Source organism: Microplitis demolitor, chromosome 5, assembly GCF_026212275.2.
Source record: "Microplitis demolitor isolate Queensland-Clemson2020A chromosome 5, iyMicDemo2.1a, whole genome shotgun sequence".
NCBI classification, from domain to species: domain Eukaryota; kingdom Metazoa; phylum Arthropoda; class Insecta; order Hymenoptera; family Braconidae; genus Microplitis; species Microplitis demolitor.
The window spans coordinates 11,683,731-11,699,513 of record NC_068549.1 but is presented as its reverse complement, the minus strand read 5'-3'; the positions used below and the strand labels follow the sequence as shown (position 1 = coordinate 11,699,513).

The window sequence follows — 15,783 nt, the reverse complement described above, 5'->3', positions numbered from 1 at the left end:
GATATTTTGAAATCTGGGCATCTTGTAAGGTAATACATATTTTCCTTATTTTTAACTCTACAACAGCTTAGAGTTCTCTAATGAATTTAAGATTAACATGTCTTTAACTGATGATTTTTTTTCAAAAGGAGAAAGGAGCGAGAAAATTCTCTCTTCCTTTTTCCTTTCCCTAAAAATTTTGTACCTTCTGTTAACCGTTTCATCGAAATTTTAATAATTCAAAAAAAAAAATTCTGTTATCTTCCGAAGAGGGAGAAAAAAAAAAGGTCATTTCATTTTTTCTAATATTTTCAATCAATACCTCTAATTTCCTACAAAAATTCTTTTCGACTTCCCATTCCTCATTTATTGAAATATTATTCTCTTATCACCATGATAAAATAAATTTAGTACTTTTCTTTATTCAAATAATTCCTAAACAAAATTTTGCCGGCTTCTAATTTATCGTTCTCATAATATAGAATTTTCCTTAATAATTTAAACATTCGCTACAAAAATTTAACTGTTATCAATTCAATTCGAGCAGAAAACTGTAACTGCTTAAATATAATTTACGCTTACATCTACTTTCTATACATGAATGACTTTTGTCTCCTATTGCCTATTTATTTTCTTCCCTTTTTTCAAATGACCAAAAAAATTTGATCCATCCTCTTCTATTTTTTTCAGTTTACTAATTACCAAAAATATGCCGGATTTTGTTTCGATGCGAGATTTTAACCATCGCGTGCTTCATCTTCCCCGAAGTGTAAAGATTGTGTTTATTCCTATATAGTTTTGAAACATGCCTTTAAATATTTCTATTTCTTTTCAGATCCTTTAACAGCTTAGGGATACCCTGTGGTACCTGTGCCGTGCCCGCTACCCGCCGATTGTGGGTTTGACTTTCCTGGATAACGTATCCTGCCTCACCATGTGACAACTTCCAGTCATTCTCGAGGACCTATTCACCATCCTCAACCGCGTAGTTGCGGTGCAGAGAAGGCGGTGGATTCGGGCCGAGATTGCCCTGGAGGAATGCCATCACCCCTACCACTGCTTAGGTGACCTGAGCCCAGTCCAAAATCTTCTAACTAACATCCAGGACCTACTGGATAGAACCGCCTAGTTTTTCCTTTCTCTCCCCCTCTTCCCCCCTTTCCCTATAACTTCATTAGTGAGTGTAGACATGAAATCATAGCGGAGGGAAAAAAAAATTTTTTTTTTTGCTAATTTGGGTATTGAAAAGAAAATTTCCTTTTTTTTCTGCAAGCAGATGAATTCCCTTATATTTAACCAATATTTCCTTATATTAACGCGTAACAACAAAACAACAACAAAAAAAATATGTTGGTGTGCTTCTAAAGTGATCACTGTAATGAGTCTATTTATAACGATAAAAAAAAATTGTACATAGCTCGTTACCTATTATTATTAATAAAATGTAATTGTTTTGTGATAATATTTTTCTTGTTCCCCTTTTTTTTCGAAAAGATTCATAGTTTATACCTTTCTCGTTTTGCTTGATTAACATTTTACTTAATATAACCGCCCCAATCGCACCTGTTCGCATGCTGCGAGAAAAATAGCGAATTTAACAAGGGAAAAGATTTGGTTTACTCGCCAATTCCAAAAATATAGTTTTCTCTGACCCGATTTATTGAATTCGTTATTGACGATTATTCATTTGTAAGGTTGATTCTTTTTTTCAATATAATGTGAGTAATTTATAACTTATACTTCAATATCATTTTTTTTTAACCAGCTATATAATCACTACCTTAATTTGTTAACATACCCACGTTATAGGTGCGAATAACACCTATTTCCGACGAGCAATGACTTTAAATGAAAGGGAGGATAATATGGGTTTACGAACGAGAAAAGTAAGAGAGACATCAATAACTAACCAAAATTAATGAGAAAAGATAACTGGGGAGAAAGGAGATGAAACTTAAGCCTGTATGGCGAAGGAAGAAGGTGAGGGAGGTAAAATTCCGCAAGATCGGTAAGTTGTTTGATTTTCTCTTTCCCAGATTAACCTAATCATAATAATAAAAAAAATGTTTCCTTTAGGTGAATTGAACTGTCGTCACTCGTTAATTCTGGAACCATGTGTACCGAGAATAACCAGACTGCAACGTTACTCTGTCCACAAATAGTCGTATACTAGCTAATTAATTATCATCATTACTTCCCACTATCATTTACATCTATCTTCGTAATAATTTTATCTTTATAACTATATAATTCTTTTACTCCCTCTTTACCCCAGCGCTTTCTAGCATAAAATGTATCTTTTATTTATACTTACATCCTTTTCTTATTTATTCCCCTCTCAATTTATTTAAATACCCCGTGGAATTATGCACAGTATTCGTAATTTATATTCTTAACTTAAATAATACTACAAATTTTTATTATAGATTTATTACTATCACTTCTTGATTGATTTCTCGAGTCGGAGAAAGAATTTATTGAAGTTTCAAGTATATGATCTGGAGCCATGCAATAGAAAGTAGCAGAGAGTAAAAGTAGAAGAATAGGTTACCGGTACCGGGTTTTCATGCAATAAAATATTTAAATTCTTCTTCCCATTCTCTTCATTCTAACTTTACTTGTTATTATTACAACGAGAAAAAGAAAATCAGAGGGTGAAATTCAAGTTAATTATATTCTTTATTAATTTCGTACGCAACTATTAATACATTCAATAATCATGTTCCATTATTATATATTTTTTTTTTGCTAATTCACGTATTTACGACTATTTCTTTTTATTTTCACTTCTTTTCCCACATTTAAAATTATTGATCCATGCGTGTCATCCTGATGAGCTCTTCATTATTAATATTACTAACGATTTCATCCAGCACGTACTTTGGCAAATTTTCTAACGGCATCTTACTATTTCTCGTCACATTATTTAGTACTCGAATAGCCCGTTTGATAAGCTTCTCCTTGTACCTTGCCGCCACGACTTTTTCTCACATGTCATTCCCATAGTGACCGATCTTTCCTCGTTGAAGCTTTCGGACAAAATCCCTATGTCTTATAAATCGCCTCATACCTTCTGTGATGCTTTCAACACGTCGATAGGTGTCACTTCTCTTTTCCCTTGACGTATTAGCACAATTTCCTTCATTTCCTCCATTTCCTTCTTACATTTTCCTTCATACTCCGCTTCATTTTGTTTCAAGTACAACAATTCCAGCTCCAAATCCTGGTTTATCATATCTCCCATAACTCTTTTCCTTATGAGGAACTGTCTTATTATCAAATGCGTCCAACTAACGTGTCCCTCAGTGACTGCCGACATTTCATCCGGCTCTTTTTCGTATCCTGCAGGCAAATCGTCATCTTGCCGCGCATATCTGCAATATTGCACCACGTATCTTCCCTTTTTATCTTTTAGATTAACATTTGCTCCATTTTCTAGCAGCATTGTTACAATCTCATCATACCCTCTTGCTCCTGCTAGGTGCAATGGTGTTGCCCCTTCATTAGTCGTCTGCTGATTGACATTGGCTGCAAATTTTATTAGCATTTCCGTTATTACCATCTTCCTTATATGATCTGGACTACAAATTTTGTCCTTCATATCGGCGAGCTAGAATTTTCTCAAATATCATGAACAGTGGTGTCATTCCATGGCAATCCCTATGATTCACTCTAGCCCCTTGTTTTAATAATGCATTTACTTTTTCCGATTGTCCATACTCCACTGCGTAGAATAATGGTGTTCTTCTTTTTTCATATTCAATGTCCATATCCACATTATGTTCAGTAAACAAATCAAATATTTCCATATACCTTTGTCGTACGTCCAGATGCACGGCTGCGACTCTTTCACGATTTTTCGCCTCCAGCTCGACTCCATTTTGTAGCATGTATTCCATTATTTCTATTAGTCCTGCCCTGTTTGCTCCTGTTTCCTGTCCAGCAGCGATGACGAGCAGATGTATCGGTCGATTCCCACTATCATCATTATGTGCATTGATATTTGCACCCCGGGCAATGAGTAACCATGCTAATTCCGTGGTTGAATATTTTAAGATTCTGCATAATGAAACTATGGAGTTTGCGTGACTTGGTCCATTTATATCAGCGTTTTGCACAATGGAGGCTTGCACCGCCTCTTCCTTTTTCCTTAGCAGTACCCTTATAATGAGCGCGTATCCTCCCCTCCATTCTGGTACGTATGACAACCCGTATCGTCTTATTATTGTTGTCACCTCGTCGTTTCTGTTCGTATCTATTGCCTTGTTCATCAGCCGTCTTGCTTCTTCGTACTCCAGTTTTTTTCTCTTCTTTATTTATCTGCCAACAGAGTAATTTCATTATTGTCTTATTGCATCTCCAACTGGGGGTCTGCTGAATCGGACTCGGAAGCAATATGCGCAAGTTTTATCTTATGCTGATGAACTACACGATTTCTCCCTTTTATGATTAATTCGACGTTCTTGTTGTCAAATATTCTGACTATTTCATACGGCCCGTCATAATGATCTTTCATTTTATCCGCTCTCGGTTCTTTCAACAGCCACACCCAGTTGCCGACCTCAAAAATTCTTTCCTTTTCGTTTCTGTCGTAATATTTCTTTGATCTCTCCTTAGCTTTTTCCAAATTTTCTTTCGCTAACTTACGAGTTGTTTCCAGCGTGTCAACCAATTCATTCAGGTAATCATGATACGATCTCCCACCTGTCGCTCCTTCTCGTGAAAATTCAGATAGCACTGACGCGGGTCGTCCAAAAACGAGTTCGTGTGGAGTATAATTTGTCGCCTCGTGTACTCCCGTATTGTATGAAAGATCGCAAAATCAAGCCATTCATCCCATTCTCGATATTTGTCTATAAAAGCTCTCAGGTACTCCGTAAGAGAATGGTGGCTCCTCTCAATTGATCCATTAGACTGCGGGTGAGACGCTGTTGTATTTTAATGTCTTATTCGAAACAAATCGCATAAGCACTGTATCATATCACTCATAAAATTTGTCCCTTGGTCCGTCAGAATCGCTCTTGGTGCCCCGAACAAGCAAATTACTTTTCCTGCCAACGCTTTTGCTACATCTTCAGCTTCTTACTGTCTGAGTGGAATTGCTATCCCGAATTTTGTTAATAAATCCTGCGCAGTTAAAATATATTTATAACCCCGTCGCGTCTCTTCTCGTGGCCCACAAATATCCATGGAGATTTTTTCGAACGCTGTCTCTGGCGTATCAGTAATAATCATCGGCTTCTTAGGTTTTACACGCACTAATTTTCGTTGCTGACAAATAAAACCATTTTTTACAAAATTCCTCACATCTTGCTGCATCGTTCTCCAATAAAATCAAGTTCTTATTCGGCGATATGTTTTTGTCATTCCTTTGTGTCCTCCAACCGCAGAAGTATTATACTCTCTCATTAATGACCTTCTGTTAATGACTTTGTGTACCTCCAGTTTTCCACCGCACACTGTTATTTCTATATCCAGTTCCTTTACAATCTCACATAACTTCCGAATGTAATAATCTTGTAGTGCTTTATTCAAATGTTCATTTCCCGCCGGGACTCTCAATGTCCTATATCTTTCTCGCTTAATCAATATTCCCAATGACACCATAATCATATCTATTATTTTCTCTGATGTACGACCACCAGCGTCCAATGTATAGACCAATCACAATCCATGTCTCTTTCTTTTATTTATTATTAGAATATCGCCTTGTCCCAGTTGAGTTCCTTGCAGATTTGTCATGTTTATCCACTTCATCTCGAGTAACACATCCGTTAAGCTCGAATTCACATCCCCGTTGGCTGGTGCAAAGAAAGCAAAATTGTCATTGACGTCTGTTACATGCTGTTTTGTGTGTACTAATTTTGATTTTTCTTCCAGATTTGCGTAATGTCCATTCGGTGTATCTAATTCCATCAATGAGTACCCCGAATCTAAATCCAAATCTGTAGAGTCGTTAACACTCGTGCTTCTTGCTTCAAAATCCTTCGACAACAGGAATCGCCATGGTTTGTTGCCATTACTGTCATCTTCCTCATCGGAATTCTGTTGGTATTCAAGTCCGGTGTCCTCTTGCTCAATCGGTACTCCTATATCTCCTTCCAAATCGTGTTGTGTCAACCTGGGCTTCTGCATCTCAATTATTTCGTCTCTTATTTTCTTTTTCACTTTTTCCTCAACAGCTGATGGTGCCTTTATTTTTCCTCTTGCCGTTACCCTGCTATCTTTTAATCGCTGTTGTCTCTCGGTTTTCTGTCCCGCTTTTTCATCTTCTTTCGCTTGCTGTATTTTCTCTTCTATTTTTGCTTTACCCTTGTTTCGTTGCGGACGACTGTTGGCAATCTGTGACTCCGCTCCAGATTCTGACGCTGATCCGGACGGCACGTAATATTCCCCACTTCCATCACTTGCCATTCCCCGTGGTGACTCGCTGTCACTGAGGGGAACTCGTACTACCTTCTTGGGCCGCGACTTACTTCTCCTTGGACGTCCCCTTCGCCGCACTTCTTTTTCCTGTTGCATACCCGACGGGCCCGGATTCTGAGTAATCACGACTGGACTCATCTTATCATTTCCCTTCGTACCCTTGTCAGTCATCATTTCGGTATCAGAGTCTCCCGATGATGCATTATCTTGATGGTCGTCTGCTCTTCTTAATTTCTTGTTTAAATTCTTGACTTTTCCTCTGCCCTCTTCCATCAGCTGATGAGTGCGTTCTTGACGTGTCCTCTCTCTTTCTTTTGCCAACATTTACTTCCACCATCGCCAATAGTTCACCGTTTTCGTTTCTCACCGGATTTCGCGATAAAGCATCTGCGTTTGTGTTACTCTTGCCTGGTCGGTGGATAACTTCATACTCATATTCTTCTAATCGACTTACCCATCGCCGAATGTGCTCCCCAGAGCTTTTAGTAGACTTGAGCCACTGTAAAGGTTGATAGTCGGTAACTAACGTAAATTTCTTACCAAAAATATACAGTCTGAACGTGTCGACAGCATACATAATAGCCAATAGTTCTTTCTTGGTCACCGTGTAATTTCTTTCTGTTTTTGACAAAGCTCGAGAAGCATAACTTATCGCTCTATCTTCTCCAAGTTTTCCTTGGCTTAATACCGCACCCACGGCAAAGTCTGACGCATCTGTAGCAACGATGGACGGTAATTCGAAGTTTGGATACTGTAACATTACATCCCCACATAATTCTTCCTTCAATATCTTAAATGATTTTTCTTGAGATTCACCCTATGTAAAAATAGCGTCTTTTTTCAATAAATCGGTTAAAGGTTTTGCCTTGCTTGAAAAATTCCGGATGAATCTTCTATAATATCCCGCAAGGCCAAGAAATTCCCGTACTTTCTTCTCGTCCGTTGCTCTCTTAAATTTTTCAACCGCTTCCACTTTAGCTGGATTCGGTTTTACTCCTTCTGCGCTGATTATATGTCCCAAATACGCAACTTCCTGCGGTAAAAATTCACACTTTGCCGGCCTTAATCTTAATCCCACTTTTTGAAGTCTATCAACAAATTGAAAATATTTTCGGCAATGCTCCTCTAATGTTCTTGCATATATTACTGCGTCGTCGACATAAACAAATAATATTACACCCTGCAATCCGGACGATACATTTTCCATCGTACTTTGAAACGTCGGTGGACCACCTTTCAAACCCATCGCCATCCTTTTAAACTGATAATGTCCCATCGGAACTGAAAATGCCGTTTTATGTCGATCTTCCTCCGCCAACGGTATCTGATAAAATCCTGAGTCGAGATCAAACACAGAAAAATATACAGCATCACCAATTTGGTCCAAAATATCTCGGATGTCCGGCAACGGATACGAGTTTGGTACTGTTTTGTCGTTTAACCTTCGAAAATCGATTACCAACCGCCAATCTTCAGTTCCGTCGGCTTTTGGTTTCTTAGGGACGATCCATACTGGCGAACTGTACGCAGAACCCGATGGTTCAATTATATTAGCATCAATCATTCCTTGTATCCGATCTTTTAATACGTCCTTCAAATGATGTGGCATGCGATACTGCTTGACATTAATCGGGTTATCGTACTTTGTTCTTATCTGATGAGGTGGAACATTTGCTGCCTCCAGTCGTTCGCCTGGTAATATGTAAACTCTTGGCTCATATTCGATGTTCCGTCGCACCGTATTTAGCTCTTCTTCATCCAGATGTGTTACCGATATTAAATTTAGTACCTGCTCTGCTCGCTCCGCTGTATCTTCCTGCTTCTGTTCCGTACTTTGAATGAACTTCACTTCTGCCTCAGCCGTTATTTCTTCGAAAAATTCAGCTTCGACGTACGGTATCGCGAAATCATGTTCTTTCTCCGTGGTGTTAAATGCATACATCCGCGCTGCTCCTTGATGTATTGACACTATAGCTTCACCCAAATATATCCCTGGAGCAATATCACACCGATGAATATATCCTTTCGAAACGTTATTTGTAACTCTTACTTCTATCATTTTTACACACCTTCTCGGAATTCTTATAATGTACTTCAAAAAATCGTATTCCTTATTATTAATTAAAACTGTTTTATTACCAAAATCGATTTGCGAATTTTGTGCCGAAAAGAACGGCTGGTCCAATATACCATCTTCTTTTATATTAAATTCCTCCCCCACGACATCAAACAGTACCCGTTGATCCTCTTTCTCCAGCTCAGCTTGACCCACAGTGGTTATAGCATCGGATGTTATGCCTTTTATCAGCGTTCTTTTCATATTATCAATTTTTGTTCTTAATTCTAGTGAGTCTCGTCGTACCAAATTTATCTCTGCGCCTGTGTCAATGAGGAAGATACCTGTTCCTCTAAGTACTTTATCAGCTCTTAATTTTACAGATATGTGTGCAGCACCCACTAATTTAACAGATTTTTCTTCTTTCTCTTCATTTATTTGCTCCTTACTCGTTTCTTCTAAATTGGCCGTTTCGGCGGAGCGTGTCATCGCACCGGCCCTTCCTAGTTTAAAGGCCGTGCGTTCGGGCCCCTGTTGGACATCAGATTTCCCCGGTTCTGCTGATTAGCTCCTCGTAATCCATCCCATCTATTGTCATGATTACCAGGCAAACTGCTTCTAAGCCGCTGTGTTTCAAATGCATTTGTCACTATTGCATCTGAGTTACCATAATTACTGTACCGCCTGTTAAAATTGCCTTGAACTTCTTGACCTCTGCCTCTGCCGTAGTAACCATTATTTCCATAATTTCCCCATTGATTTCCATAATTATTTCCATTTCGGTTACCTGCGTTAATATCCCCAGACAAAATATCCCCTGACATAATATCCCCGCGACAAAATATCCCCGCGACAAAATATCTCCAGACAAAATATCTCAGGTCAAAATATCTTCATGACAAAATATCTACGAATATTTACGTTGACTTAAAAAATTTTAATACGAGCAATGCAAGATAATAAAGAAAGAAATAAGTATGAAATATTAAAGATTATTTTGCACTTATTTATTAACATTAATGAAAACAATTGAATTCGAATACAAAAAAAAGTAAACTTATTGATTAATTTAATTACTGTAAACAATATGATCTATAATTAATTATTAATAATTATCAACTATTTAAGGTCACTTTTCATCGATGTTTTCATTCAAATTTAATATTAATCAATGGAGGTCATATGAAATATACATGTTATGTTAGTTCTTAAATACTTCTATGCAATTAAATAATTATAGTAAATATTCACGTTACACATATACATAACGAATAACAATAAATTAATCTTAAGTGTTCTGTAGATCAAATGATAATACTTAACCTTAATATTTGGTCACATCATAAACTGAAGTTTTTTTATCACAACAAATATCTTAGTGAAAAATTATAATAAATTATCTGAGAAATTATAAATGTTTTTTTATCAATACAAATATAAATCCGTTCACAAAAATCATAAAATTATTTGTTAATTCAATAGCTTTAAGCGATATACTTTTTAAATATCAGTAACATATTATACAATTAGAATATAACTAGGAAATTAAGGTCATTCTCCGAAATTGCCCCCGACCTTTTAAATAAATTCAGTTGAGACAGTTAAAAGTCGTTTCATGTCTTCAAAAAAGTGGGAGGGCACTATCTAAGAATACCCTTAATAACCTTCAAAATTTAAAACTTTAGCAATATTGTTCAAATAGTCGATCTTGTTATTGGGGTTATAATTATTTACGATTGTGAATAAGCGTTCATTATAATCTCGGTACGCTTTGCGACGTGGAACTGCTACCACAAGCCCAGAATTGATTTGCGTTATTGATGTTTCCGTTAATGTCTGTTCGTTTTTGATAGCATTTAAAAATAAGCCGATACTGGCATGAGCAACAGATATACGCCGATTGAAACCAGAATGCCAGCGTTCTATCGAATTATTAGAACGAAGATCACCATTTTTCGTTGATAATAGCAATTCCAAATTTTAATATCAAACAGAGGCTTTTCACGGCGTTTGCGGTTGTGCTTTGGTTTTCCAATTCACGTAGATTCAAAATATGCGACAATATCCTCCAAAATATCAGAATTTCTGTCATAATAATCTGTCGACATTAATTCATCGAATGCAGCAGTAACATCTTTGGGTGGCACAAAAGCCAAAGCCATCAGCATACGTATGTTTCGAGAAAATTAAATATCAGTATTGTATCGAGTTTGTAGCCCACAAAATTGTATATGGCGCCAAACCGATTGGCAAAAATGAAAATTACATCCCGAAACTTTTGCACCATGAAATAATTGTTTAAATGCCTCGATAAATCCAATTTCAAAATCAATCATTAATCGATCTGGTGAAAAATTAGGAATTGCGTTTCGTAATACTTTTAAAAATTTGAGGTACAAACTTTTAGACTTATTCGGAGCTAACATGTATACCAATGGCAATGATGTTCCATCTTTATAGCCATGAATAGTGTAAAGCTGACTAAATATTGATGGTACAGATTTAAATGTACCATCACTTAACCACAGATGACAGGTGACCAAATAATTTAAGTTTTTTAACGAAGTGAAAACTAAAAACCGATTTTTGTCATTGCCACTGTCGTGCAATAAAAATAAATCACCACTATATGTAAATTTATACTCATCGGTTAACAATAATTCACTTCGACTGTCAGGATTCATAATTGGTGCTACTGTTTTAACACGAGAACGTTGTACAGCTCGAGAAAGTGAGATGGGCTTTGGAAGCAACGCTGCAACTGGTGATAAAACTCCTTGCAGCGAAGTAGAAACAATAGTAGCGGGTTTTTCTTGAGTTTTAGATGATTTCTTTTTAATTTTTTCTTTTAAAATTTTAGCTTTAACAGCTGCAGCATTACTGGGATGATCGTGAACTAATACATCACCAACTATCTTGCCTAAAAAATTAATAAAAAAAAACATAGAAATCATAAACTATTTGAATCGTCAATTTACACAATATGTATTTTATTAACAACAAACCTGTGGTTTTCTCACTATCGGTGTGAATAATGATATTACAATTAACACATATACAAATCCAGGTTATGTTACTTTTATTAATTTTTTTTTACTATATAATACACCATCGTGCAATAATAATTTATTGCCTTTCTGAGATACGATAAATTTTAATGCCATATTAATTAATCAATAAAAAAACTATTGCTATAATACTGATAATTAATTATTATAAAGATACAAAAATCGCATGTGGCTTTACAGAAACGGAGGCATGTAAGTTACTTGCTAACCCTAATAGCACAGTTTGCTTTAGCAAAAGTTTACCTGCAAAAGTTTCTTTGAATTTTTAGTCAAATGTTCTCAACTTCGGACTTTTCCGTTCTTACGATACTTTCCATGCAACTTGCTATCGAATTTAACGTCAATTTGCTGCCCAGATTAGAATGCCAATTCACGTCAAAAGTTAACTAGAAAAAGGTGGTCGTTAATTTTCGGTCAAATTTTATATCCATTTGTTGTTAATTTGACTTGAAAAATTGTTAAGTATTCTTTTACCGTCAAATTGCAGACAATTTAAATTGAAGAAAAGTTAACCGTGAATTATTATTTTCAAATTTTGCTGTCAAATTGATGTCAAATTCAAGCAGCAAATTTTAGGTTATTTCAACATAAAATTACCGTAAATTTCAAGCTAAAGTAGCTATTAATAAACTAATATCTACCCATTACCCCTACAAATCTAGACTGATCAGAAAATGGTTTTATAATACAACACTTAGTGGCGCAAAAGTGTAGATAAATTTGACGCGGCTTAATTTAAATTTAAAATATAAATATGTCTTCAAATACTTTGAATAGAAAATAACACAAGTTTGGAATATGGTATTGTGCCATTTTTTTTTACAGGTTTTGGGTGTGTGTAATCACAAAAATATGTTAACATAAATGCGTGTAATAGTACGTGCTCTTTTTTCAGGCATTTTGTGTGGGTGTAAATACAAAAATATCTGAATGCATCCACTTGCAATAACATTGTGCCCTTTTTTCACACATTACTTCATTAATTATTCAACGATAGGGATATTTTGTCAAAATATATTTTGTCATGAAGATATTTTATCCTGAGATGTTTTGTCTGGAGATATTTTGTCGCGGGGATATTTTGTCGCGGGGATATTATCTCGGGGGATATTTTGTCGTGGATATTTTGTCGGGGATATTTTGTCCGGGGATATTAACGCGTGTCACCTCCATTTCGATACCCATTATAATTGTTGCCATTTTGTTCATATCCATAACTACCGTTATTCTGCCAATTATTACTGTTTCCTCTATAATTATATTTTCCACTTCCTCTGTATCTATCATTTTGTACATAATACCGCTCTTGCTGCTGTGGAACTCTTCCTCGGAATTCCTGCTGATTCGTTGGTGCCCAAGTATTTTGCTTGCTTTGTATTGGAATTAGGCAATTCCGTGCAAAATGCCCAACTTCCCCGCATCTGAAACAACTTTGCTTGTCTCCACTGTCCGCAATCTTTTCATTAGTAATCGTGTACGTCAATTCCGCACTGGGTCTCAATTTATCAACATTTTTTGTGTCTCTTTGGTTACCTTCCCCTCTCACCCCTTCCTCGAGCGTCACCTGCCTTATTCTCGCATGTTCCCGCTCCCTGTACTTAAGTTTTCCTTCCCTCGTCCTTTCCGCCGCCTTCGTCCTTTCGTACTCTATCTCCGCTTCCATGGCAATCTTTATTGCGTCTGCCAAATTTTTGGGTTCCTTATTTGAGACCGCAAATGATAATTTCTCGTATAGTCCGTTAATGAAAGTTTCCAGCACCGTTGCATTCAAATCCTTAGTCCGATAATCTTTCTGCTCTACTGTTAATCCACTTCTGCTTATTTTATTCTCTGCCTCCCCTTTTATACCCTCAAGTCGCGCACCAAATTTTGTTACACTTTCGTTATCCTCTTGAATCATTCATGCTAGTCGATGTATTACCGCATGAAATGTTTCCGTCCTGCCGAAATTTGACGCAGTTTCTCAATTACTTGATCGACGTTCGTCGCCTTTCTTAAAAATGTACGCATAATGCTTAAGGCCAATCCCTCGAATCGCGTCGACAATTCAAAATCAAATACTGGATCATCATCAGGCTTTAACCGCGTCGCACTGTACTCGATAGCATCAATGAATGATTCCACATCACCCTCCCCCGTAATAACCGGTATGTGCCGCATTAACGATATTATCCTTTTTAACTGAGCCTCTTCAGTCTCCACCATTGTTCTTACCGTTATTGCGCCTGAGGACGTACCAGGGCAATTCGTATTACTATTAGTTAATGAATTACTATGAGTTTCTTCCCGACTTTTTTCAAAAATGTCTACCAATTCCCCGATATTTTTTATGTCGGTTTCGTACGAATAGTCTTCAACCGATTCTTTCGAGCTTACGGAGCCAGACCAGGAGTCACTATGGATTATCTAACCGCCAGTTAGTCCAGTACTCCCGCTGGTCCAGTCTGTTATTGCCGTTAGAGGACTCAATTTTTACTACTTACATAGACTCCACGATGAATAATGCTACTGCTATCAGCATTCCCGTCTGTTGACCTTGATTTCCTCTTATACTGCTGTCGTATCCGACTCCTGGTGACGGCTTCTCCCCCAGCGGCACTACAGATCACTATTTTCTTTCCTTCTTTTTCTTTTTATTTTTTTCACTCACTTCTGTATTTATTCTCACTTATCAATAGCGGGGTGGCTTTAAAGTATAATTTCTACACTCGAACCGGCTGTACTAATTCCGAGGATTTTACAGTTCATTCGGCAGTTTCCCAGTAATCTCTGATTTTTGGCACTTAATCAAACAACTCCTTATAAATTTTTAATATTTCTCAGTATTTCACAATTCAATTTAATAATCTTCAATATTCCTTCAGTAATTCACAACACAATTCAATATTCCTCAGTATTTCTTCAATATTCACAATTCAATTCAATATTCGTCAGTATTTCACAATTCAATTCAGTTCTCTTCGATATTCCTTCAGCAATTCACAGTTTAATTCAATAATCTTTAATGTTTTCTCAATAATTCACAATTCAATTCGATAATCTTCAATATTTCTTCAATAATTCACACTTTAATTCAATAATCTTCAATAATTCACTTTTTCCTCAATACTTTACAATTTAATTTATTTATTTTTCATTTTATCATTTCAATTCAATATTTTTCCATAATCTTCCATGTGTTGTTTTCAATATGTGCACTGTCTTTGCTATCTCACAATACCGATCACTAATTATTTATCGGGGAAAAAATTAAGAATCTCAGTTTCACAATTTCCTGTCGCGTTGACTAGGCACTCACCATTAAAATTCCCAAAAATTCACTTCACTCACCTCACTTCGCTGGTTGAAAACCACGTTGGGCGCCAAAATTTCTGTTATGTGTGAGCTTACACCTTAATGTTCTTACTACGTAACCGAACTTACCGTGCCTAGCTCAGCGTCTCTAGAAATTTAATAGGATGTTATAAAGGGTGTGGGTCGCTCAGTGAAGGAATGACTATATGTGAATTGTATGGATATTTGTTTATTGGGCGTCCACAAATATGGGAGTACCCAGAAAAGGTCCCGAGAGTCTCTTTTACAAATCTAAAATAACATAAATCGTATGGATACAAATACAGTATTCTTACTTAGCGATAGCGAAGTTAATTGTGTTCCTATAGTGATCTATAATTATAGCGGTAAAATAAGGGAAATACAATAATTATGCGCGAGCAGACGACTATTCGAATCAGCTTAACAATGGTAACTAACTCTTTCCTGAGATTGCATCCTCTACCTCGAAAATATCACTCCGCCGTTCCCATGAGAGCTCTTTTCTTGCTGCATAAGGAAATATCCCTCCACAATCTCCAACGGGAACTCTTTTCTTCCTACAGTCAAACTGCTGACCACGCAAAACGTCTGCTAGTCGTGTTATATCATAAAAAGTGAGACTTAGTGTGGCTAAAGTAATGTGATACTGATGTGCAGCTGTATAGCGCCCAATCTTTATCAAATACAAATAATATATATTACTTCTGAATTTCGGATTTATCTATCTATTACTTGTTAATTACTATTAGACGGATGAGCGTCAGTCCACCCGTCACAAAAAAAAAGTCAAATCGAAAAAATACCAAGTACCTAGTATGATGCAAAATCATAACAATCATTTTCATAAAATTTCAAAAAAAAATTGTATAACAAAATTTCAAAGTACTTGGTGTGCATTTCTACATGTACTCAAGCAAAATGAATTTCTAATAACTTTTC

At 36.4% G+C, this 15,783-nt stretch overlaps 2 protein-coding genes across 2 annotated transcripts; both read right to left on the bottom strand.

The window, feature by feature from the left end:
* Positions 1 to 3,043: 3,043 nt before the first annotated feature.
* LOC128667817 (inversin-A-like) lies at positions 3,044 to 3,541 on the bottom strand. The gene has a single exon (XM_053739522.1). It carries the CDS (start codon positions 3,539 to 3,541, stop codon positions 3,044 to 3,046), a length of 498 nt encoding a protein of 165 aa, XP_053595497.1.
* A 19-nt stretch (positions 3,542 to 3,560) lies between these two features.
* On the bottom strand, positions 3,561 to 4,250 carry LOC128667816 (ankyrin-2-like). The gene has a single exon (XM_053739521.1). It carries the CDS (start codon positions 4,248 to 4,250, stop codon positions 3,561 to 3,563), a length of 690 nt encoding a protein of 229 aa, XP_053595496.1.
* Positions 4,251 to 15,783: the final 11,533 nt, after the last annotated feature.